At 40.4% G+C, this 26,038-nt stretch overlaps 1 protein-coding gene across 1 annotated transcript in view; it reads right to left on the bottom strand.

Moving 5' to 3' along the window:
* Window positions 1–26,038, bottom strand: part of C8A (complement C8 alpha chain) — a 64,770-nt gene that overhangs the window by 17,546 nt on the left and 21,186 nt on the right. The window contains exons 9-10 of the mRNA XM_058680842.1: window positions 1,988–2,104; window positions 711–868 (exon numbers count right to left, since the gene is read on the bottom strand). Of these exons, the coding sequence (XP_058536825.1) occupies window positions 711–868; window positions 1,988–2,104 (275 nt within the window). The remainder of the gene's footprint in view (window positions 1–710; window positions 869–1,987; window positions 2,105–26,038) is intronic.

Below are 26,038 nucleotides of genomic sequence, written 5' to 3'. Positions count from 1 at the left end.
ACAAAGGTCTGAGATCCAGGCAGTACCCTACAGGAGCTCTGTGGCCTTATAAAATCCACGTGCTGTCTCAGAGCCTTAGTGTCCTGCTCTCTTCGGTGAGCAAAAGCATCCCCAGCCAGCAGTTTATGCCAATGAAATAGAGACTATAAAGTGCGCCCACGGTCCAAGTCCAACTCACAGCAAATTGTTGTATGAACTTTGAATTAAGAAGGGTTTTTACATTTTTGAAGAGAAGGGGCAGTAAAGGAGGTGAGGGAATAATACAAGAGGAGAAGCAAGTGGAGGCGAGAGAAGAGATGCGGCCGGAGGAGACTCCTTATGAGCCTGAAGCTGTTTGCAAGCCAAAGTCTAGAATATTTACTACTGGGTCTTTTAATGAAAAGTGTGCCAGGTGTGATTTTTGAACTCATCTGTGTATAAATGCAAATTGCTATCAGCTTAACATGGCTGAACCCTGAAGAATTTCTGGGACCAGCCATGCAAACCAAGGTACTGACCAGATACAAGTTTTTAACCCTAGCTCCCCTAGGGTTTGGGTCTGAAGTCCTGTACTCCCCCTAGTCAGGCTGAAGCAAGGTCATCAGGTCAGTGTGCCATTACATTTAATCTTGTTCTTTGATGGGCTCATAATAAGAAATATGAAATGATCTGGTCCACTTCACTTTCATTCCTTATGGACGTGGAGTTTCTTCAACTGCGAAAAGACTTACCTCAAAATCGATAACAACAGGATTATACTTTAATGACCTCCCCCAGAATCTGTATGTAACAGTGCTGCTGTTTTGTGCCAAGCCTCCGCCCCAGTCAGAACTGCCACCTCGCACCCGGGAAATGATGTCTTCTACGGCCAGGTTTATATTTTCTATTTCTGCAATCAGAAGGATAGCCACATTAGCTCACGTCCCAGAAAAGACCTGTAACTCCTTCATATGCGCACTGAGAGATTTGGATCACAATTAATCTGCTCTTCTTAGAGCAAGTTCCCATTCTGCCTCTGCTCTATCTAGCAGGAGTCAGAAGACAGGACCAGCCCTCTGTAGCACAGCAAACACCAAGAGCATAGTACCCCCAACATTGAACGTAAGGAGGGTGAGAGCATGAATGGTCATTCACTCGTTTATCCATCAGGTATTTATTCAGTGCTTGCTGTAGGCCAAAGAGGTTCAACAAAATATGGGAGGGGGGTACTATGACATATAGGGTTTAATAGGGATATAGGGTTTAGTAGCAATATCTAACCACAGAAAGAAGTAGTTAGATATTCTGTGAGGGGAAGGGAGAGCCAGGAAAAAAAAACTAAAATGCCTCAAAAGTGGATGTTTATTTAGTAAACACAGATAGGATGGAAGGAGAGGAAATGATTTAAGTTAAAATTCTGAGGCCCGAGTAACCCAATACAATGGGAATAACTTGAACCTATTTATTAACAATTCACGCTCTGCTCTATAAACTGTCCCATCAGTTCATCATCCCTATATCTTCTGTGTCTTCTACCTAAGGAAAAAATGTTCAATGTGTGCTTGAAGAAAGAATGAATGAGTGGATGAATCATGAATACTCATAACACCCTTGTTCAGGAAATGAAACAAGATCTTATTCTGATAATGTTCTCTAAGCCTGGACTATATAATCATGTTCTGTTCTCCCAGAGGGCTGGTTCCCTCTCACTGAGTTATGATCCCATGAGCCTTCAATCCAACAACCCATTTTCCAGATTCTTTCTGCATGTTCTTTTCAACCAGTTCTTTCCTGGATCTTTGCTAGTACCTGAAATACAGGAGGATGCCTTTTCAAAGTAAAATATTCATCCATAAATCAAAAACAGGATTACTCTACTCAGTCAGTTGGTTGGGGAATGTAACATCCATGCAATTCCATTCTTAAATGGAATGGGTTGTTGGAGGAGAATTAGCTTCCTTGCCCTGATTATGTGTCCAGAGGAAAAGTCTGGTTTCTCTGTGCAGAAGACCCATTGCTAAACACTTGCCTTGGTTACCACTTCCAGATCTCTTGCAATCCTTTACTTGTAAACTTCCTCCAGAGGTTGTAAAATGTAATCCAACCATCCCGCCAAAGCATTTATTAATATCTTCAGTGGTAATACCTACAGTAGGAAACAGAAAATACAATAACATTCCAAAAATAGTCAATGTGGTACAATCATAACATGATCATAAAGCTAACTTATTTTACAGTCTTAGAGATCTGGTTGAAATTTCATTATTCAACCAAATTTCTGTTTCCCTTTTGAATGGTTCCAGCTCAAAAATTTCTGGAAGTGAGAAGAGATATTTTTGGTTTACACCAATTGTTTGAAAGTTTCCATCCGTTACTTTGCTCATTTTCTACTGAGTCTCATTCAGGCATGATTCTTTAATCTGTGTCCATATTTCCGTATGCCTAGCATAGTGCCTGGCCCATTATGAAAACTAGTTACAGTCTTCAATTTTGCACATGTTGCCTTTTCAGTACAAATTACCTTCATTGCTTCCTTTCCACTATCTTCCCACTATCTACTCATGCTCCTGTTTGATGGTCACTGGCATTTTAAAAAATCTTAACAATTCTAGTTTTCTTCAGACACAGTAGTGCTCTCTCTTTGCTTATCCTGCTCATCACAGCCTTTTTGTGGACGGTCTTCTTTGCTTCCAAGAGAGGCCAGAATCCTGCTAGAAGATGCATAACAGCTATAGTTTTCAGATGAGAAAGTAATTCTCAGAACAAAGAAGTCTGTTTTTCCTGATCACACAACCTATAAATTAAGAGAGCTGGGTTTCTAAACATAAGTTTGTCTCACAGGACAAGGCTAGATAAGCAAACTGAAGTGGAATATTGACCTTACTTATGGAGTTCAACAATCTGTAGCTAACACAGTGTTCAGAAAGTTGCAAGCTGATGTTTGCGATTTAAAACCTTAGTTATTTAAATGACAGCCACAAAAGAATTGTTGTTACTATTATAGAATAATTCTGGCAGTTCCAAAGTAAAAATAATTTAGGCCCATCATCCAACTCAGATAAGGATTAGAGTCAATATTTCCAAAGAGATATTGAGTCACCAAGTTGACGTTGGAATGTGAAGAATGTGTATTTCATTTTCTCTTGCCTCACCAACATAGTAGGAAAAAAACTAGAAAAAAGAAATTAATAAATGAAAGGCATGAGAGCTTTGGTAAGGATTTATGATGGAAGGTATCTTAGAACTTCGCATCTCAGTCATTGGTACCCAGTATAAGGTATCATGATCCTACTGGGTCTTGATTTTACATTGACAGGCAGAGGAGGTTGTCATCTCTAGAGTCCTTATCAATTGTACCATTATGTGGCTCTACAGCTGCAAATTCTGAATAGTGGCAGTGCAGACAGTACCTAAGGAAGTGATGATCTCAGCATTGGCACTCAACACCAAGCAAAAGGGGGGCTTCTGCCATTTCTAGTCAAGCACTGGTGAATTTTAAAGACTTAATAATTGAGGAGAATTTCACATATTTAATTGTTTTTATTTCTAAAAAAGTGTTTCGATACAGATAAAGAAAAGTTGACAAAAAGAATTCATGGGTAGGAAGGAGTCAGAATAATTATGTAGGTGAATGGTGGTGTGCTACCAGATTCCACCAACAGGACTGGCTGATTAATGGAGGCTGGAGGATGCCTGCAAAGTGATTATGCTCATAAAAAATCTGCTGACAGCCTACCACATGCTGTTGAGAGAAGAAAATGCTGGTATGATTTGAGCAGTACAACTTGAGTGCAAAGAATTTACTTCTAAGGTCCCCAAAGTAGGATACCAGCCAGTAAGAGGAGATCTGTGGTTTAGACAGAATTGTAGAAACAGAGATTTTAAATACTTGGCTGACATGTCTCATTTACAGCTGAATCACCTGAGATTCATGAAGGTTAAACATTTTGCCTAAAGCTATAACTAAGAAATAGTGAAACTGAGAGTCACTTTCAAGTCTCACTTTTAAGTCTGCATTATTTGCAATCAATTAGTGATTGCATCAGATAAGGAGTTTTTCTGAGAAATAAGTTTACTAAGTACCTACTGCATACCTCCCAGAACACATCTTGTGTTGGCCAATGAGGATAACTTCAGATTAAATCAACTATGAGCTTGATGTGAACCAGAATAAATAAACTCTTGAGAAATTTACAGGCTTAGGACAATATGTGAAACAAAGCCTAATTTTCTTCTTGGGAGGTACTTGCCTAAGTAAACAGGCCAGAGATACCATTTCAGAGACTGTAGGAGATGTCAAATCAGAGGTGTCCAGTGAGTGCCCATGGGAATCCAAGACCAGTCATCTAGTGTGGAGGCATAGGAGGCCAAACCTGGTAACAAACTCCAGGAGGTCAAACATGGTAACAAACTCCAGGACACAGAGATGAGATCAGGGGATTGTGGTTGAAGGATTAGAGAAATGTCTAGAACCATTCTGTACAATTTTCCAGTTGGATGTGTAGCCTGGGCAATTTGGCCACAACGAAAACATCAGGCAATATTCTGCTATTAAACTCATCACATCATCTCAAGGTAAACTTCTTAGATGCAAATTTATTTTGGGGACTTCAACATAGTAAATTCTGGAGTTGATTATTTCCTAAGGTAGCTGTGTGTTGAGATAATCTGGAGTACTTACTTAAAACTACAGGTTCTTGCCCCCTCACCATCAATTTCAATTCTCTATCTCTTAGAAAACAGACATCTGTTTATTGCACAATTGTCCCTAATGATACCCATGTGGTGAATCTGAAGATGATGTTCCAACAGAGAACTTCTGAAGGCTTTGCCATGCCCAGCATCTATCCTGTCTCTCCCCTGATATGCAGCAGTTAGGCTCATCATGTCACCCAGACTAAGGACCAGCAAAAGCCCCAGGTAATTCAGATAAGCAATGAGTTTCCAAAAACCCTCAGGAGGCAGCATGGGTATACGCATCATGCACAGTAAAATGAGACTCCACTGAGAGACCTGTCAAATCCTATACTGGAATCAGAATGCGAAGTGTGCAAGCACAGTGAGGAACAGACACAACCAGGCAGGAGGACCAGGAGAAATGTAGCTCTGAACTCAGTGGAGCAACAAGGCCAGATGAAAATAGACAAAATGAAGGAATAACCTCACACTCTGATCCATAGATTAGAAAAACCCAGAGGCTGGTTCAAAGTTCCCAAAACCACACTTTAAAAGGAAAATAAGACAAGAGAGTGTTCTTCCACGGGCATTTTTTAGCCTTTTAAAAAGATGGAAATCTTGTAATACTTGGAATACGGATAAACACAGGGAACATTATGTGTCAGTGAAATATGCCAGTCACAGGACAAAGACTACATGGTGACTACATGGTTCCACTTAGTTGAGAATTCTAAAATAGTCAAACTCATGCAGTTAAAGAGCTGCATACTAGTTGCAAGAGGCTAGAGGGATGGGAAAAGAGTTTATAACCGAATGAGCAGAATCTCAATTAGGCAAGATGAATGAGTTCAAGTGATCTGCTGTGCAATATTGACCTTCAGGTACACTTAAATCACAAAAGGGGGCTCATTCTGTGAAAAATCTTCTATAGGAATAAAAGTCATTTTTTTAAGTTAGGGGTCATCAGAAATTCTATCATCAAGTTTCTCCCACACAGCATGAGAAGGAAGAAATTCAAATGTACAGACTGGCACAAAGAGTCAATTAGCTAATCCTCCTCTTGCAAGCTCTGGGATCCCTTATGGGCACAGGTTCATGTCTCAGCTGCTCGACTTCCCATCTAGCTCCCCTGCTTATTGCATGGTAAAGCAATGGAAGATGCCCCAAAGCCTTGGGACCCTGCACCTATATTGGAGACGTGGAAAAAGCTACTGGCTCCTGGCTGCGGATTAGCTCAGTTCTGGCTATTGGGCCATTTGGGCTGTGAATCAGCAGATGTAAGATATTTGTCTCTGCTTCTCCTTCTCTCTGTAAATCTTCCCTTTTGATTAAAAAAAAGGAAATTCAAAGGCAAATCATTTGTGGGAAAGTTCAAGTGGAATTGGGCATATTTACCTGAAGAAATGAAAGAGCTCTCTTTAATTATGGGTGGGGAATGTTTTTCTTTCAAGGACCATGTGGTTACACATAGCATTATTTGCAGGCTACACAAAGTTATCAACTTAAAAATGAGCATGTTGTAAATTTATTGAACTTTAAGTGCCTCCTGTGGCTGTCTGGGAAGGGCCAGAGCATATTACCTTATAGGTCTTTTATTGTCCATGGACTGAACATTTCCCAGTCCTGCTAGTTGAGCAGAACTGAATCAAACTGTCCAGAAGTTCATCTTGAGGAAGATAAGATAGGTTTATTTTTGTAGCTGCAGTGTTAAGAGCTAGGAATCAAGACCAGAAGCTGCAGGAAGGGTTTTGATTCAGCATAAGTAGATCACAATGATTCTCAAAGGCCAAAAAGGCATGTTATTTTAGAAGGGAATGAGTTCCCTACTAATAGAGGGAGGTTTCAAGCAGAGGATTGCTTGTTTGTTTATCAGGGGTAATAAAGAAGAATTTGAAAGGTAGAACAGATCAGGGGTCTTTTCAGGTCTACTGTAGTGTTGAGTTGGTAAAACTTTAAGGACATGCCAGGATGATTTAAAAATACTTGAGACAACTTTGATAAGTTCCTAATGAGGTTTTACTGTTGGGAAGGCATCTGGAAAACAGATTCGGAGGGTGCTCAGCTGCCATAAGCTTCAAGTCAAGTGTGGGGAAGCAGACAAGCAAAAAGACAATCGTACTGTAAAATGAGGATTCTGGCAGAGAGCAGCAGGACCAATGAAGTATCCTTCCTCAGGATCAGAGCTACAGGACTAGGAGGGATTAGCTGGACAGAGTCTGCAGGGTTTTGACAACAAAGAGATTGTGTTAAGAACTTGTGTCCCCAGCAACAAGATTCTGCTCAGAAAGTTCAACATGACCTAAACGAGCAGAAGGTATCAGTTGGTCAGGATCCCCAGGAAGTACAAGGAAGCCTCCTGGGTTCCTTCTTGCTCTACTCTCGTCTCTCCCGGAGTTGTTTTTGTGTCTGTTTGGCAAGCGCGGAGCCCAGAGGATGTGTCTCTGCAGCCATGTCTGCGGCTTTCTTTCCCTTTGGTCTTGGCTCTGACACAGTGTGAGAGCAATCCTCACACTTCCAGGGAACTGCTGCACCAATGTGATTCTGAGGCAAAACCAGGTAGCTTGACTTACAAGATGTCAGAGCACAGCCCATCTGTGTCTGTCTATGGATTAAAAGCATCAGCTGGAAAACAGCAGGTATAATGCATTATTTATCTTTGCAACAAACATATCATTCAGGTTGTTATGATCTATCAGCTGTGTTGCTTTGCTACATTGCTTCCCCGCAAAGACTTCCAAATCAAAAATGGACTCCCAGTGAAACTGTTGGACATATTTAGACAAAGGGATGATGGACTGTCTGACATTGTACCAGCAAGGTCGGGCACATTTAAATAAAATATTGATGGAATTATAACTCCTTATGAAGCACTATATTATTGTAACAATATGAGGAAAATCAGTCAGGGGTGGGAATTTGGGAGCAGGGGAATCCCAGACTCTATGGAATTATACCATAAAATTCAACATTCAAAATAGAAAGACAGCATCAGAAAAGAGAATCAGCTAGCCTATTTCCTGTCATTGCATTAGGAAGATGATTGGTTAATCTGGCTGGTTGAAAGTGATAGCACATTCACCTGCCCACTTTGTGCTTTCATGTATCCAGGAAAACTCACGCTTCCTCCTGACTATCTGAGAATAGTACCGGTCTCTCTGTGCCTTTGTGCCTGTTGTGCTTCTTGCCTAGATAGGCCTCTTTCATCTTTCATTAAGTTTCTCCCACCCAGCTCCAGACATCCCAACAGCACTGTATCTGTGTCCATACTGTACTCCTGTGTTTCACTTTAGCATACTATTTATCAGACTTTGGTAACTGTCAACAACTTGGGTCTATTATTTTTATTAGAATACAAACTTCTGAGTCATCTCTTAGTTTTACAAAAATGAGCAGAGTGTAGCATGTGCCAACCCCTTTTCCTCCCCCGACCCCCTGCTGGGACGCTCACGGATTGGCTGTTTTTAGGAGTCACAGGTTTCCCTTTCCTTGAAATCACAGCTGTGTAACATCTCATGCTAAATTAAGAGTTGATAATTTGGGACTGGTGCGGTGGTCTCGCTGCTAAAGTCCTCGCCTTGAATGAGCCAGGATCCTATATGGACACCATTCCAATCCCAGCAGCTCCACTTCCCATCCAGCTCCCTGCTTGTGGCCTGGGAAAGGAGTCAAGGATGGCCCAAGGCATTGGGACCCTGCACCCACGTGGGAGACCTGGAGGAAGTTCCTGGCTTCCTACTCCAGATCGGCACAGCACCGGGCCATTGCGGTCACTTGCGGGGTGAATCATCGGACAGAAGATCTTTCTCTCTGTCTCTCCTCTTCTCTGTGTATCTGACTTTGTAATAAAAATAAATAAATCTTTTTAAAACAGAGTTGATAATTTACAGAGCGCTTTCATTTGAATTATTTTTTTGAAGACTGTATTATACAGTTTTTACTGTTAGAGCGAAATATCTAAGGCAATAAACTTTCTAAAGAGCAAGACCGAATTAACTCACAGTGGGAGATTCAAGTTGAAGACCAGGTTGGGGACACTGGTTTGTGTTTAAGGCAGTGGATAACGACGACGGAGAATGTACATATGAAAGATTACCTATCAAATTGAATAGCAAAGAGAATGAGGTCAAGCTTGGATTTTTATAACAACTTTTTAAAGAGAATTCAAGAGGTCACATGAGAACTACCTTCCTTGTACAACACCGCCAGTGGCCTAATGATATCCCCCTGCAATCCACCTCCTAAAAGTTCTCCTACCTCCCAACAGTTCTACGCTAGGGACCAAGGCTTTAACACACGTGACTTTTGGGGAATATTACAACCAAACCATACAGAGCTTCCCAGGAATTATCAAGAGTCACTGTGGTTAGGAAAAGCATTGATTGTAGTGGCTGTGGGAGGCAGAGTTCTGCCGTTCGCTAGCACTCTGACTTTGGGTAGCCTGCTTGCAACTTGTGTAACTCGTATTCTCAATCCTTAAACAGGGATAATAATAGTATCTAGAGGAAAGTTCTTGAAAGGTGTCTGGTACAATGAAGTGTTTGATAAACCTCAGCTGCTATTAATAGGTAACTTGGCCCAAGTCTTACGACTAACAAGCCCAGGTTCAGGAGTTAGGTCTTTGAAGCAAGATATGCTGTAGCCAACTCAGTGGATGCTCCATTTTATCAGTCTAATCTGTGGACAGTCTTTTATCATATGCCATGAGTAGCAATGGTGGTCCTAATGGGGTGCTACCAAACAGCTCATTCTCTGAATACTCATTTCTACCAAGAAGGTCAGAGAAAAGAAGCTATGCTCCAAATGGACAATAATGGAACTGCAGAGTTGTCTTATGTGGAGGGCTTATCTTCAGAGGCCCTGGCCCTTGGCCACAACTTTGGCTGTGACAACAGGCAGCATAGCTGAAGCCTGAGCTCTGCAATGGAGCTTGCTTGAGCTAGAATTCCACCCCTCCCACTTACTATTTGGTCACATTATATTATCCTCCATCTGCGGCACTTTTTGCATCTGTCAGGGATTTTAGTAGACTCTACCTCACAGAGGTGTTGGGGAGATTGAAATGCACTAATTTATACCATGCAAAGTGCTCAGGACTAACTAAGGGGCTCAGAAATAATTATAATGCCCAGATGTGACTATTACTGCTGTTGTGAGAAATGCTCCAAACTGCTTAGAGAAACTCATGGTTCCAGATTCTGAATCCAGAAGATTTAAGACTGAGGGAAAGTGAAAATTTGTAAGAAGTATGAGGGATCTTCAAAAAATTACAGGAAATGTGCATTATTTTAAAATCACATTTAATTTCATTTTCCCACAGATGTTTTGGCTGACTCTTACATTCGTAACATTTTGGCAACAATAATATGTGAGACCATGGGTGAATGGAGAGGGCAGAGGGGTCGTAGAGATTTACTAAGTGCTTTTAATGTGCCAGGGACAGGTTTCTTACAAGGAACTTCACTTAATATGCATACATTATCCCACTACAGTGATCAATATTCCCATTGCAGAGATGAGTAAGCTGAGGTAATTTAACCTTATCACTTGTGCAAAAGTTAAACCGTAAGTAAATGATGAAGCTTGGACAGAGACAAGATGTGCATCCACACAGACTGAATTCTCTGTGCCACAGTACATTGCCTATGAAGCAGGGGGCTTCAGATGGCTCTAGAAATAATTTTGATGCATCTCAGTGTTTCTACTTTAAGTATGAAGCTATTTTCAGCGATATTAGAGCAGAAATTCAAAATCTAAATACAATCTGTAGGATGGTGCCAAGATCAATTCAGTGTGTATGCAGATGTCTTAAGGGAAGTGGGGACAGAGCCAAGACACCAGGAGTCTGTCAGTCAATCAATACCATCTATCACTGTGAAGTCTGGTTGTCATGGTAACTAGGGGATAAAGCCTGGAGCTTGTTAGAATCCAGTGACTGTCTGTTCAGGGTGACTGGTTGGTTAGCAGGCATTACAAAAAGCTGACTGGGCCCTCCCAGACTGCTTAGCCACGAATAAAAGACCTTCCACAATGAAGTCCCTAGCTACCTCACCTTCTTCCTTGTCCAGTTCAGTGCAGTACCACCCCTGACTCCGCAGAGTTTAAGCAAAGCTCCAGAGAAGGCCCAGCACATGTAAGCTCAGACGCTGACTCACCCAGGCTAGGAAGACTGGGAGTCAGCTGTGGGCCAGTCTTAGCCCGTGGGCAACAGTCTGGGACATTTAACTAACAGAATACATGCTGGAGACAGGCAGTTCAAACTAATGTGACACCTAGAGCTAAGTTGCAAATACACCAATGCATGAGAAACAGACTGCTAACCCAAGTCTGGGAACAGAAACACTGCCTAGAAGAGCCCATCCAGGCCAAACAGAGACGTAAGGACGAATAAGCATTAGCCAAGTGAAGGTGGGAGGTGCAGGTAGAAGAAGCCCCCAGGAAGAAGTATTTTAGCCCCCAGGAAGAAGTATTTTAAGTCTAGGGGACAGCACTAGCTTGGACCAGTACAATGCAATGTTGAGAAAATGTGGTTGGCAGTCTGAGCATGGCCAGAGCAGGATCCCTAAATCAACTTTTTCAGCAACTGGAATCCTCTTGCTTTCACTATTCATTTTAGTAGGACCCCTGGAGCAAGTCATCTTTTCTGGAGTTTTTCAGAAGCTGCTTTTGGCTTTTCTTCTTGGTCCCGACTGTCATCACTCTTCCTGGCCTAATGGAGTCACAGGATTGCTCCGCTTTATGCACTGGCCACGGGAGCAAGCCCTCGACGACAGAATCGGCCTTTGGGCAAACCAGGTCTCTAATAACCCATTTACTGCTTCATGCAGTCCCATGCAATTCCATCTGCTTGGACAGCCCCAACTCCCTTCTCCACCAGGAAAACTCCTACTTGTTCTAATTTTGCAAGTTTAAGTTTAAATGTTGTTGGAGCCCTCAAAATGGGAGGTCATTTTACTTATTCCTTTGTGCTTCTATTATATACCTACTTGTTTTCATTCAAGCATTTATTGTGTAGTATTATTCTTAGCTGCTAATGAGCACACATTTTTTTCCAGGGAATGAATCTGTGTTTCATTCCTGTATTTTCAGAAACCATGAGTCTTTAATGAGGATTTCCTGGTTGATAAAAAAAGATGCATGCATAGATGGATAAATAAAGGATAGATTATTACATTTTATTTTGGGTAACAAAGGAAAATTTTATTCTCAGAACTGTCCTGAAAAGAACTTCAAAGAAAACAACAACCACTGACCTCACATATAAATGTGATGGAAAGTACAGGAAATTTGAAGGACTCTGTTGACCTGCCCAACTCATCCCAATTACTCTGAATTACATGGTTTAAACATCTGGATCTCCTCTGTCTCCTTCTAGTAAAGGAAAAGTAAATATACCCCCCAAGAGCCCCATTTCCCCCTCCTTTCCACCTCTGACGGGCATGAAGAATTGATCATAGAACTTCCTCATTGTGCCTATACTTGATGTCACAATCCTCAACTCATGAAGCTGGTTCTATTTGCAGCTGAGGTCATCTGCCATCCTGGATTATGCATATAATATAATGAGGTTTAACTCTCTTAGAGACATCAGCCAGTGCACCATGCTTTATCTTTGTCCAAGGGCTGAACATATGCATCAATGCAAGCAATAATGGACTCATCTGTTTAATCATTAACAGTTCTCCCAGTTTTCCTCATCAATGGGTCAAATTGGCACAACATTGCATTTAGGAATAAATATGAAAAATAATTGTCCTAGGACAGGAATTTAGAACACTGTTTATGATAGCTGCATCTAAGATTGCAGTGCCTGAGTTCAAGTGCCAGCTCTACTCCCCCTTTCAGCTTCTTACTAATGAGTGCCCTGGGAGGAGTCAAATGCCTCAGACGCTGGGGTTCCTACTCCCCACACGAGAGGCCAGAACTGGTCCCTGGCTCCTGGCTCTTGGCTTTACCCTGCCTCAGTCTTAGCTGCAGATGCCTTCTGAAGAGAAGGACAGAAAATGTAATCTAGTAGTTAAATTGCCTAGGACCTGCCATGAAAATGCCTGTGTTCAGTTTCTAGCTCTGGTTCCTGATTCCATGTTTAAACCTATTATTGACCCTGGGAGTCAGCAGGTGATGGCTTAAGTCATTCAGTTCCTGGCACCACATGGCACAACTACAGAAAGTGAATTTGCTCTAAGGAGAAAAAAGTGTCACAAGGTGCTTTGCCCCTTTTACAGATGCCTACTGGTAATTTTGCTTTTCTGCCAAATAATGACTCAACCCAGTCTGGGTCCAGCTCTGGCCATTGCAGGATTTGGGAAACCAGCAGATGGGCAGTTGTGTGTGAGTGTGAGTGTGTGTGTGTGTGTGTGTGTGTGTGTGTATAAAAGCACATCTTTAAAATTTTACAATAACATAATTAGTTCATTGATTTTAAAACCTGATTTAGGCCTATCACATTACTCAATCAGTTTAATTCCCCTTAAAAAGGAAAATAAGTGAAATAAAATATCCAGGTGTACAGTCCTCAGAATTAGAAAATTGGGTTTCATAGCCTGCTCTGCCTTTAAGCAGCTGTGCCATGCTGGATGTGTTGAGGCCCGGTTGTCTGCATCTGTGAAATGCCACAGAATGCCACTCAACTAGCTGTTGAATCTCAAGGTAGCTGTTGATTAGGGCAAGAATGCTGCATGGCACCAAACTGGCAGCCAGTACTGTGTGTCCTTCATTTCCATCAGGGTGAGCCCTCCTACAGGTGGCCTGGCAGATGACTTGGGTTGATTTTCCCATGAGGGTTCATTTATACATCCACTTGAATGCCAGAGACTTAGCCAAACATTCCACTGGTTGTTTCTGTAAGGGTGTTTGGGGATGAGATTAACCTATAAGTTGTTACGTTGTATAGCACAGAGAGCCTCCTGAACACAGGTGTCCTGTCTCCTCCGTTGAAGGCCTGCATGTAAATAAAGACCAGCACTTCCCTAGGCAAGAGAAGTTTCTGCCTGACCTGACTTTGAGACTTTGGTTTTCTCTGCCTTTGCACTTCAACATCAGCTCTTCCTGGTCCTCAAAAAGGAAATTCCTTGCTTTCTTTCCCCTTGCTCAGAGCTCCAGACTCAGACTAAAACTAAACCAGCAACTGTATTTGGGGAACACTTGGTTGACTCCAAGTCTTGGGGCTTGTTAGACTGTAACTGGGTATAGTAATTCCTTATAATCAATCATCTTATGATTATATATATATATGTATATATATAATAGAAACATAGATATCCCATTGCTTTTGTTTCTCTAGAGAGTTCCAAATAATACACTTTATTTAGTAGTTAAATGCATCTAGCACACACTGAGTGAAGACCATGCTTTTACTATTTTTATACTACCCCTAAAAGTAAGAAACACATTTCATGTTGCAATGCAGTCCCACATAGTCAGCTAAGTTTCCTGGATTTGTACATTGCATTCGTATATTTCCCATCCTGCTACACTACAAGTTTTATTTTATTAAATTCTAGTCATGACACACTAAGCTCCTTCGACAATCTGCTAATGAGCTGTGGTGTGCAATTTTGGAGAACACCAGGTGTAGATGAGCTTGCAGCCATATAGCTTGTTGGTTAACGTTACAAGGTTCTGAGTTTGACCTTTGATACCATTGGTTAATAGGTATGTGACTTTGGGAAAGTAATTTAACCTTGGTGAGTGTGGGTCTTCATTCATGTACTGGAGACTGCATTATCCTTTGGACAGATCTCTCCTGATTAAATGAGGTGCTATGTACAGAGTTCTCAGTCCTGTGTTTCCACATACTAAATGTTCAGTAACTGTTGGCTATTTTACCATCACTGCTGATATCTAGGCCTTTGACAGATATCAGAATGAATGACAGACTGCAGAAAAGCTTTAATACTTGGAAGATACACAAAATCTGAAGCGTAAGACTTTATCCAATGCTGAGTCACGTTGAGCCATTTACTTAAGCTTTTTGGATCACAGCTTTCTTTATATAAAATTAGGTAAAATAATATAATCCATCATCAAGCTATTGTGAAGATCAATTTGAATCCTGGATGTGAATGCATTATATTTTACAAATATTAGGAGTTATTGTGTGTAAATACACTTTATTAAAATCAAATATTTCGGTTGATCTAGCTACAGTGAGTAGCTAGAAAATAAATTGCTAGCTCACTTTTGGAGGTAAGCAATTTGGTTGTCCACAGAGTAAATCTTCTTAGACTATAATCAGATGATGAAGGCAAAACTGAAATCTTGTTACTACCTATGAGTCCCCTGATGGGGATCATATATTAATTATGTTGGTATGGGGACAGTATTCCCTCTGGTATGTGTGCTTAATAAATGTTTGTTGAAAGGGAGACTAAAGGAATGAATGAAAAAAAGGGAGTCAGGGGTGAGTGAGGAAAGGAAAATAGAACTTTAGTTGACACCCACCTTAGTGAAGTTTTGAATTTTGTTACTGGGGCTTTTCCACATCCTGTGTTAGGTGTCAGGCCAGCTTGTCCAGACTGGAAGGGGATGATCAATGACAGGTAGGTTGTAGAGTACCCTTGCTGGAAGGGCCTTTTCCAGGGTCACCGTTATCTGGCATCCATCAGGGAAGGGATGATGGAGAGCAGGCACTGAGTTGGGCAGAGTTGTTAACACTTTGAAAGATAGTGATGAGAATCTGAAGTGACCTTGATAAATGAGAAGAATGGTCCCTCCAAAACTGGATGAAGTTCTGGAGACAGAAACGAATGATTCTGATCAAAGAAATGGGCAGGTGGGGGAGGAAGCATGATTGCTGGGGCTCCAAGTCCAGCACAACCATCAGCAACTGCAGGCTGGACATAATGATAATGATTTCCCTTCCATGTGAACAATGTCTTAGAACTGACTGACTGCTGAACCCTGCAAGATAGGTCCCTTAGTATCCCCACTTTACAGATGAGAGAAGTTAACTTTGTAGCGTTAATAGCCAGAAAGTTGGAAATAAACGTGTGACTTGAATGCATGTACCTGTCTTTTCAGAAATTCCTATTGGAATTTCATTCTTAAAATACAGTCTCAGAGACTGTGGGGCCTATCTGGGGTTATTAGTTCATGAAGAGGGAAAAATGGGTGCCTAGAGAAAGTGAGTTTGCTCTACAGAGAAACAGTTATCATAAAGCGATTTTCCCTTTTTGCAGATGCCTACTGGCAATTTTGCTTTTCCACCAAAGGATGACACAGCACAGAACCCTTACAAGTGCCACGGAGATGTCAATGTCATGTGTTTGGACTTCAGGTCCTCTGGAAAGTGAACCTTTATTCTTTATGAATTTCACAGTTGCAATACTTGGTATAACAACAGAAAACAGATTAAGAGAAACAGCAACATCATAGGACAATAATACACAGCACTTTTGAATGCTTACTCTAGGTCAAGGCAGTAGGTCACATACTCACACCAGACTGTTGCATTTCATATTCACAACATCCCTAGCAACTACATATGAAGAGTCTTCAGAATTTCATAGAAAATGTGCATTATATTCTAATTCCATTTTCCCTCAATATTTGAGTACCTTGTGCCACGGTAGTCCATTTTTGAAGAAGCAAAGAGGGCCAGTGATGCAGTGTATTGGTTAAGCTGCTGTCTGCATCGCTGGGATCCCATATGAATACCTTTTCAAGTCCCTGATGCTCTGTTTCCTGTCTAGTTCCATGTTAATGCACCTGGGAAAGCAGCAGAGGGTGGCTCAATGGCTTGGGCCCTTGCATCTACATAAGCCCGGAAGTCCTGGCTCCTGGCTTTGGCCTTGGTCAACACCAACCATTTGGGGAGTGGACCAGAAGATGGAAGATCTCTCTATATATCCTCTCCCTTTCTCTGTAAATCTACATTTCAAACAAATTAAATATTTAAATACAAGAAACTGGGGCATGGAGAGGTCTCTTGGCAGATAACTAGTGGAGATGAAACTTGAATCAGGCCATCTGATTCAGAACTCTTTTAGTGATTGAAATGTCTTGAGTAACTATTAGTGTCTGGACACTACACTAAATAAGTTCACCAGATAAATTCACTTATTCTCACAACTACCTTATAAGGTAAATAATACTATCACCAGATGACAGATGACATGATAGGGATTTAGATGATCAAATGATATGCCCATGATCACAGAGGGAGTAAGTGGCAGAGCCCATGTTTTCATCCAATATGCTCTATTAATATCTGCTTAAAAGAAAAATGTATATTAAAAACATACCATGTAACATGTTCTTGGAATTTTTCTTAAACAAGCCAAACCCTTGCTACCATTCCTATTTAGGTCTTGAAAAAAGCTGAGATACGGGGAAATCAAGTACTTGCTCAAGCTCACAAAGCTACAAAATGGTGGCACCAAGACGCACACAACAATGTGTTTGACTCCCATCCCCAGAATCTTTTTGAATTTTGCAGACCCATATTAAACAGCTTCAATACCCACTGAGCCCTCCTGAAGCTATAATTCCTGTCAATGGTTTGTTTGCTGATTAAAACTATTTTACTTGTTAACTTGAAGAATAGCCTTTTGAAGTAAATGATACTTTTATTAGTAATGGAAAAAACATATTCAGGACTGTGATGCCCCAGTTTCTGAATGGCAGAGTCTAGATAAAAATTAGAGTATCCCTGGACATGATTCTTTCCACTTCCACACCTTTTGATGGCTTTAAAGGGGCCACACATGCTACCGGTTTCCTTCACAATAAAGTAATAATAGAAGCAATGTTCTGTCAGGTCTCTGAAATCCTTTCAATCTGACCAAAAATTAAAGCATCATGACTTTTATATTCTGAGGTCTACTACCAGGTTCCATCCTGAGAGAGATGTCCTGTTAAACCTGCTCTGACTCTGCCACTGATCAGAGGCCCATATTTCATGTTACATTTTAAGGCATCAAGGGCACCAGAGCCGAAAAACAAAAAAACAAAAACACATAAACCCTATCCACATTAGCCTAAAGAGAGTTCTAGAAACAGCCAACTTTGCACTAAAAGTTTTTTAAGATCTCTCCATCATTCTGCACACTTGATTGGCTAGCAAGAAGCTGCAGAGAAAGCAGGGCACAGTATGGTCAAGAAGCAATGGTCATGGAGAGGAAAGGGACAGTTTATGAATATTGATGTGATGCTGTGGTTTAAATATGATGCAGCTCCTCAACTCATGTAGACTTTTTTTTAAGTTTAAACTCTGAAGTCTATGCGAATGGTACTAAGAGGGTGGAGACTCCATGTTATTGTGGTGGTTAGGAAGCAGGTCAAGCAGGAGAGCTTAGAGTCACTGTGGGTGTGCCCTTGGAAAGCTGCTCTTGGAAAAGGGTTGATTGTAAAAGTCCTCATAGAACCTAGGTGCTCTCTGCTTCCTGTTTCAACATGTGATCCTTTTTTTACACACACATTGCCATTTCTCAACAGATGGCCCAACCAATGGTACCCATTCTACAACATCTTGAACAAAAACAAGCTTCCTTCCATCAAAAGAAGTTTGCTTCAAGTATTTACTTACAAGGAAGAAAATACTGACTTGGGACTGGATATGGAGAGGAAGATCAAGTTATGAGTCCCAATAAAGGCTGCTAGGATGAAAAGGAAAAAGCCCTGAATATCTTGTGTATTTTGCCTCTACAATTGATGCAGATTTTCAGTCTTGATTCCCTCATGTGCAAAATGAAAAAAAAAAAATCCTCTGCTTTCTCAGAGATTAAGTGAATAGACTGAAGCGAAGTATTTAATATTGAGTTCACAGATAATAAGTAGCCACTCATTTTATTATCTTTCTGGGTCTCATAAATTGGAAACTATGGTGTTTCCTCAGAGAAAAAATTCCTAAAGAATGTACAGAGTTTGGAGATGAGAAATGTATGTGGGAAGTGACAGATTCCTGGTGGAGATATGAAGGCATGGATGCATGGGTGGAATTCTTGAAATGGAAATGTGAGGTCACACATGTGAAGGTAAGAGTTGAAGGAGTGGAGGGAGGAAGGGCAAGGTAGCTCAGGGAGGATTCATGGGGTATCTACTAGGGGTTTATCTTTGTGCTAGGAACTAAAATAATCCAGAGACAACAAGACTAGAAATCATATGTAAAAGTTCATGGTATGATAGAAGAGTTAATATAGAGTTACAATTGACATAATATGCATTAAGCATATCCACACAACATATATGCACACATACATACATATATGCATAGGTACACATACATATATGTGTGAAATAATAGATAGCATATCCCAGAATATATACAAAGTAGATAGTATATCTGAAAGAGAGAGAGAGAGACTCATATATATTCTGATATTGTTTCGTTACTTCTAAATTATTCCAAATGCTTGAAGGGAAAATACACAAGGAAGCTGGCAACTCCCTCCCTGGGGGAATTCAAATTCAGCATGACCTCTCATCCATGTGTATGTGCTTACATGTGTGTGTATGCCTGTATACAATGTGTCTGGCAGAAATACAGTTTAGAGAGAGTAGTTAGTTTATACCTTAAACTCCATATCCAGTCCATTTGTAAGTTATCCAGCTTCTTTCAAAAAAGTCCCAAATCTATCCTATTATTTCATCCTCATTCTTTATCTCTTACCTGGACATCAATGAACCTCGCCTCTCTGTTCTCCCTGAGACTTCTCTGACTCCCTCCTATCTCTGCCTTACATTAGCAGTGGAATGATCTGATGACCCATGGGGCAGCTTATAGCATTGACCTGTTGATGACCCATGTCACTGAAGATAAGGCTCTCATTTTCTACTCTGGCCAGGAAGACCCTATGGCTCCCTTTAGATTCTCTCAGTCTCAGCCCTATTATTCTCCCCTGCATCTCCACATGTTTCCTTTCAGATCAGAAACACACCACCCTCTTCCCTCCCACAGAGCCTTTCTAAATGCTGTCTGTCCAGAAATCATTTTCTCATGTATCTATATCTCCTTCTTATCCTTCTCCATCTCATTTCACTTTAGATTTCACTCCTCAAAGAGACTTCCAGATCATCCTGAACTTCGTCTCCATTTTTACAACCTGTTCATGGACTACTGAGTTCTTATATCAATATGAGGTTATATATTGATTAATTCATTTATTCAAGCAGCCCAATTTTCTAAGCCCCTACTTTTTCCAAAGCACTGTACTAGAAAATGAAATTGCATCCATGAACAAAACAGATGAAACCCCTACTCTCATGGAATACACATTCTAGAAAGAGGAGAGCAGCAATAAATAGGTAAATGTGTGAGCAAGTAACTCCTGAAAAGTAGTAATTTGCTAAGGATTGAAATAAAGATTTGTTTATAAGTCAGAAAAAGAATTCATGACAATTGACATTGATGTTGAATCTGGCTGACAAGAATTGTGCAGTACAAACATGACAGGAAAGGGAGGTGGTCCAGAGAGAACAATTCATACAAAGATACACAAATGTTATGAAAAATATGGTATGTTTGAGTGCTAAAGAAAGTGACAAAAAAAAAAAACAAAGAAAAAGCAATCAACCAAAATGCCACCAGATTCCTGCAGGACCCAGGAGGGAGATAACAGGGAAGGTATCACAGATGGGGAAGACATATGGTCATATATAGCTTTTTAGATACAAAGTCAGCAGATCTCGTTCAGGCAGGGTAGGATGACATCTGGATTGGCGGCTACTACATCATGAGCTTCATACTGTTTGTATTCATTTCGTGAATAATACAAATTCAATTGGCATGGTTGAGCAAATGAATGTATGAACAAATGAGGCCATGAAAGAAGGCATGGAGGGCTGATACGGTAAAGTTTCATGGAGGTAGGCATATTCATACATGTGTCAGAAGGTGCACTGAAGTTTGTCAGATTAGCAAGATGGTAAATAGTGTTGGGAGTTGAAGAAACATACAACATGAAGAGAGCCAAGTTGTGGAAATACTTAAAGATGAGCTATCACTACTGCAACGGAGCCACGCTGCAGCAGAGCCAGAATGGAGGATGTATTATCTTTGCTATTCTTTCAATATAAAGAAAAACAATGAGAGCTCCCAAGAGAGGATAATATTAAAAAATGATCTAAATCCATACATTCAAGTCTAAGTACATACAGATCTTTGCAAATTTCACATTTCTGTCAGTCATAGCCCACAAAAAAATTTTTAAGATTTCATTGAAGTCTACCCTCTCTTCCCCAACATTCAAAACTTGCCTTGATTTTCTAATGCACAGCTTCATGCTATTTTTTGGAGAAGAAGCATTTGATCTAAAGAACAATTTAGCAGAAAACAGCTTTTTACATCCTCTGGGATGAGCCCAGAGAGGATCTAAAGCAAATCCAAGGACAAAGGATTCCCCCAGAGCAAACCAGACAGTATATTCATTTAAATCTTTCCTCCCCATGCCCACCCAGGCTAGGACATGAAGGCAGACCACACAGGATGTATGTTAGAAAGAAACATTTAATAGAATATAAATTAAAGTCATATGGATCAAAGGTTGAGTAAAAGATGGAGAAAAGACAGAGAGATAAGGAGAGATCTGAAAGAAGGGGAGAAATGGGGGGATGAGAAAGAGAGAAAAATACTAGCTAAACATCAAACATGGGGAGATAATGTGTGTGATTCTACTTGTCAAAGAAAAAAAAAGGTGTTTTTTAATTTTTGTTCTTTGTAGGTTAATATGTAAATGACATTCTGATTTATTAGCGGACTCCAGCAGATGAGGTGATGATTAGCACATTTCCATATTTATAGAAAAGCAACACTAACTTTCAGGATTTATATAAAATCAGCTCTTCACAAATAGCAAATTGTGCTATTATCGACATATGGTTTTCTATAAACAGAACTGAGGTAATTATCCCTGGGACAATTTGTCAGTGGGCTCCTTTTGAATATTAACCACATTGGAAGCCCATTTATGCCTCATAGATTTTAAAGAGGAAGGTCCAGCAGATCCCACAGGAAATTGTTAGTCCCACACCAAACAGAGGAGTCTGAATGAAAGCTCTACCATGAACTCATGGCAGAAGGTCAGGGGCCAAGCCTCCAACACCAGATTCCTGGAACTCTGGGAGGAGTGGTCAGCAGGCCTGATGTATTTGCTAGGCTAACACTGGGATAACACCAACTTTCACCTGCCAAAATCCTAGTGAAATTGTCGAATGCCTAATAGAAGCTCAACAAATGGTAATTCCATTTCTTTCTGCATGTTTTTAAACAATTCTAAATAAAAACAGACTTGCTTGAATAAAGTTTTTCATGTCCGATGTTTTTTACATTGATTCTTAATTAACTATTTATTTTGATCCTGGAAGAAGTTTCTTGAAGCAATAACTTAACTCCAGAATCTATAACCCATGAGAGTATTTTCCAGCATATCTCTGGCAACTGCTCAATACCTTCCTTAGGATTCATGCATTTATATTGAGACTTGTATTTGAGTTTTTGCGTTTAATTTTAAAACTACTGTGACTCAAAAGGGTAATCAACATGTTTAGATTTGCTCACCTTTATATCTTTACATATAATGGATGCTCAAATGGAACAACTTGAATTATGTCTTTTTAAATATATATTTAGAAATGTATAAATTATAAATAACCATAGTCAGGAATTTTATTAATGATCACTCTTATACTACCTGTCATATTTTCACTACTCACTATGCGTTATGCTCTGCGGTTAGTGATACAGAGATAAATAGAAAACTATTGAATGAAATGAATTGAAATGAAATACTCATTTCAAACATCCTGCAATCTAGAAGGGAAAAAAAAACTTTTATATTTGGAACATTTTTATTTAAAAACTAAATTGTAGGAGATTTGAAGAATCAAGATGGTGGAATAGGGTAAAAACACATTTAAATGGATGGAAAAACATTTAATCAGGATGAAGCACAGAGAACACATTCCAGGAAATAGGAGAGGACAGAGCAACATCAGAGGGGTACCTGAAGACTGACAGACACAGGAAAGCAGTGACACAACGGTGTGGTGTTGCAGTGACTGATACTCCAGTAGCATTCAGCTAACAGCCATCTGAACTCCACCAGCTGCAGGAACTCCACCAGCAACCAGGTGGGAAGGGACTTTCACTGGGAGCTAGGGAGGTGAACCCAGACAAAGAATTGTCCATCCTGCTGGTCTGTTTGATTTGACCAGGAGCAGAAACAGAGCAGCAAATCTCAGACCGGTAATGCGAGAACAGAGTGGCTTTCATAGCCCAGTCAGCCCCCTAGAGCTGAATTTGGCACCATTTTGCATAAGAAGTCAAAGGCAAGGGAAAGGACTGAGCATACACTGAGCTGGGAGTGAACTCATTTCTGACTCGGAGAACTGCAGCAACGAGGCATTCTACAGGTTCCACCCAAGACAGTTCTGGGTAGCCCTAAGACCTGATGGCTAGCAGATCAAGAACTGAATAGTGGTACGTCAGGTGCCATTTTGTACACTGTGGCAATAGCTTTAGGACTGTAGGGGACAACAGTGAACTGCACATGTGCTGAGCTCGCAAGAACTCACTGATGTCAATGGATTGCACTGGTCCCGCAGGAAAATAATACTGACTGTGGCATTGTACAGGTCAAAATAGGTCCATGTGACACCCAGACCTAACATCCAACAGGATCCGACAAGATCAGCGCCTCCAAAAATCTAATTGTACAGGACACCTGGTATCTCTCTAATCCTGGGTCTTGCTCCAACCGGAAGTGGGAGAAAGGTTGCAGAGACAACGGTGCAGCCTCAGCACAGTATCACAGGAGGTAGAGAGTGGTTAGCCTGGAGCTGGGGCTATGGAGACCATGGTGGAAATCTGACATGAGAACCCAGACCTGGAACTCACTGGAGGTTGTGGCACAAGTGGCTATAAGCAAAAACTTGTGTACCAATTGAAATAAGTAAAATCGCATTGTAGACCTGTGGGTGACACAGCTTAGAAACCTGCCCCAAGGAGAAAACTCTGCTAACCAGAAGTACAATGATCAAGAGCAAAAGAAGAGACAAAGGCACAAAGAATATTGCCGAAAACTCCCCTGCAAAGGAGCAAAACCCTATGCCTACCTCAGAGTTAACCAAGGAAGACATCGAGAAAATGGAGGACACAGAATCCATAAGACTCATTTTAGAGATTCTGATCAAAAATGAGAAACTCATGCAAGAGTTCAAATAATTTAAGGAAGCAATAAAGCAAATCAAGGCTGATATATCAGAAATTAAGAACACAGAAGAGCAAATCAAAAGTACATGGAGAGTCTCCAAAATAGAATGAAGTAAGCAGAAGAAAGAATCTCAGAATTGGAAGATATTTCCTGTCATCAGGGGAAAGCAAACAAAAAGCTGGAAGCAGAGCTTGATCAGGCCAAAAAAAATATTCAAGAATTGAAAGACACTATTAAGAGGCCAAATATAAGAGTTATGGGAGTCCCAGAAGGTGCAGAAAGAGAAGTTGATTTTGCAAATGTATTTAATGAAATAATAAAGGGACATTTCCCTGATCTAGAGAAAGAATTGGGAAACAAGATCCAGGAGGGGCACAGAACTCCCAACAGGCTTGATCACAAGCAATCTTCACCAAGACACATGATTATCAAGCTCTCTTCAATTGAACATAAGGAAAAGATCCTTGGGCCCGGTGGCGTGGCCTAGTGGCTAAAGTCCTTGCCTTGAACGCCCCAGGATCCCATATGGGCACCGGTTCTAATCCTGGCAGCTCCACTTCCCATCCCAGCTTGTGGCCTGGGAAAGCAGTCGAGGACGGCCCAAAGCTTTGGGACCCTGCACCTGCGTGGGAGACCCGGAAGAGGTTCCTGGCTCCTGGCTTCAAATCAGCATAGCACCGGCCATTGCAGTCACTTGGGGAGTGAATCATTGAACAGAAGATCTTCCTCTCTTTCTCTCCTCTTCTCTGTATCTGGCTTTGTAATAAAAATAAATAAATCTTTAAAAAAAAGAAAGAAATGAAATTCTTCCACAGTAAAGAAAAGTTAAAAGAATTTGCCTTTTACAAACCTGCCCTACAAATGATACTTCAAGATGTTCTCTTGACAGAGAAGAGGAATAGCACCTAGCAAAACCAAAGGCAAACGGGAAGAACATCCCAGTAAAATGACAACAGAAGACTGAACCAATGAACAACCCATTCCTAAAATGAGAGGACCAAAATACCATCCATACATATTAAACTCTGAATGTAAATGGCTTATGCTCAATCAAACATCACAGAGTAGTAGACTGGATTAAAAAACAAAACCCATCAGTTTATTGTCTGGAAGAGACACACTTCACCAACAAAGATCAGTGGAAACTATATCGCATGGGTTTTGTTGTTTTCTGTTGGCTTCATCTCTTCAAAACACTTTTGATTAAATCATTCAATGACTCGTAGATCATGCAGTGACATCATTTTCTTCAAGAAGGTTCTTGATTTTCATTTCTTCAGCTACACGTTAGTCATTTAATAACATGTTACTTAACTTCTTGGTGTTGTGTATTTCTTTTTTCTCCCTGATGTTGATTTTGTGTTGTGGCTCTTCATTTAAGGGGATATATAGTAGCTGTGTAATGGAGACTGTCATATCTAGTAACATGTCATTTAACTTCATGGCATTGTAAATTTCTGTTTTTCTTTCTATTATTGATTTTGTATTATGACTTTTCATTTAAGGGGATGTACAGCAATTGTGAAATGGAGACTAACATCCAGATGTGAGCTGCAGTGTAGTATGCATTTCTGCTTCCAGACAAAGATGGACTTACAATGAAACTGTTTACTATATGTAGACATTAGGATTCTGGAATCTCTGCCATTGTCCATGCCCGCAATGATGGACATATGACTATGTGTGAAGAACTATATGTTAGTAATGATATAGAGAAACTAGGTGGGGGGGAGGGATTTGGGGTGGGGATAAAGGAATATGGAACTGTATCATCAAATGCTAATAATAATAATAAAATGTAAAAAAAGAAAGAAAAAGCTCACACATAAAGATATCTAGTACAAGTAAAAAAACTAAATTGTAGGAGAATTCCATTAATATGTTGAAAATTAGAAGTACTGTCTAAGCTGGCACAAATAAATACCTTTATACTGGGTATTTGAGCTTGGCTCACTAATACAGGTAGATCACTCATTTTTTTTGCCATATCTTCATCAACAGGGTAATTGATATGCAAACCACAAGAAGCTTCTGGTTGGAAAAACACAAACTTGCAGGTCCACTCAGAATTTTTAATTTCATTAAGTTTGGATGGGAATCTTATGATTAGATTTTGAACAAATTCCCAGGTTGGGAACTCACTTTGAGAACAAGTGTTATCAAAGGTGAGAGTAAGGTCATAAAGATCATTGATGCCATGGAAAGGAGTTTAGACAATATTCCTGGTCATTCAAGGTATGAGGCAAGGAAATCAC

This window comes from Ochotona princeps, chromosome 2 (assembly GCF_030435755.1).
Source record: "Ochotona princeps isolate mOchPri1 chromosome 2, mOchPri1.hap1, whole genome shotgun sequence".
NCBI classification, from domain to species: Eukaryota; Metazoa; Chordata; class Mammalia; order Lagomorpha; family Ochotonidae; genus Ochotona; species Ochotona princeps.
The sequence above is the reverse complement of the archived record's forward strand: the minus strand, read 5'-3'. Positions and strand labels throughout refer to the sequence as shown.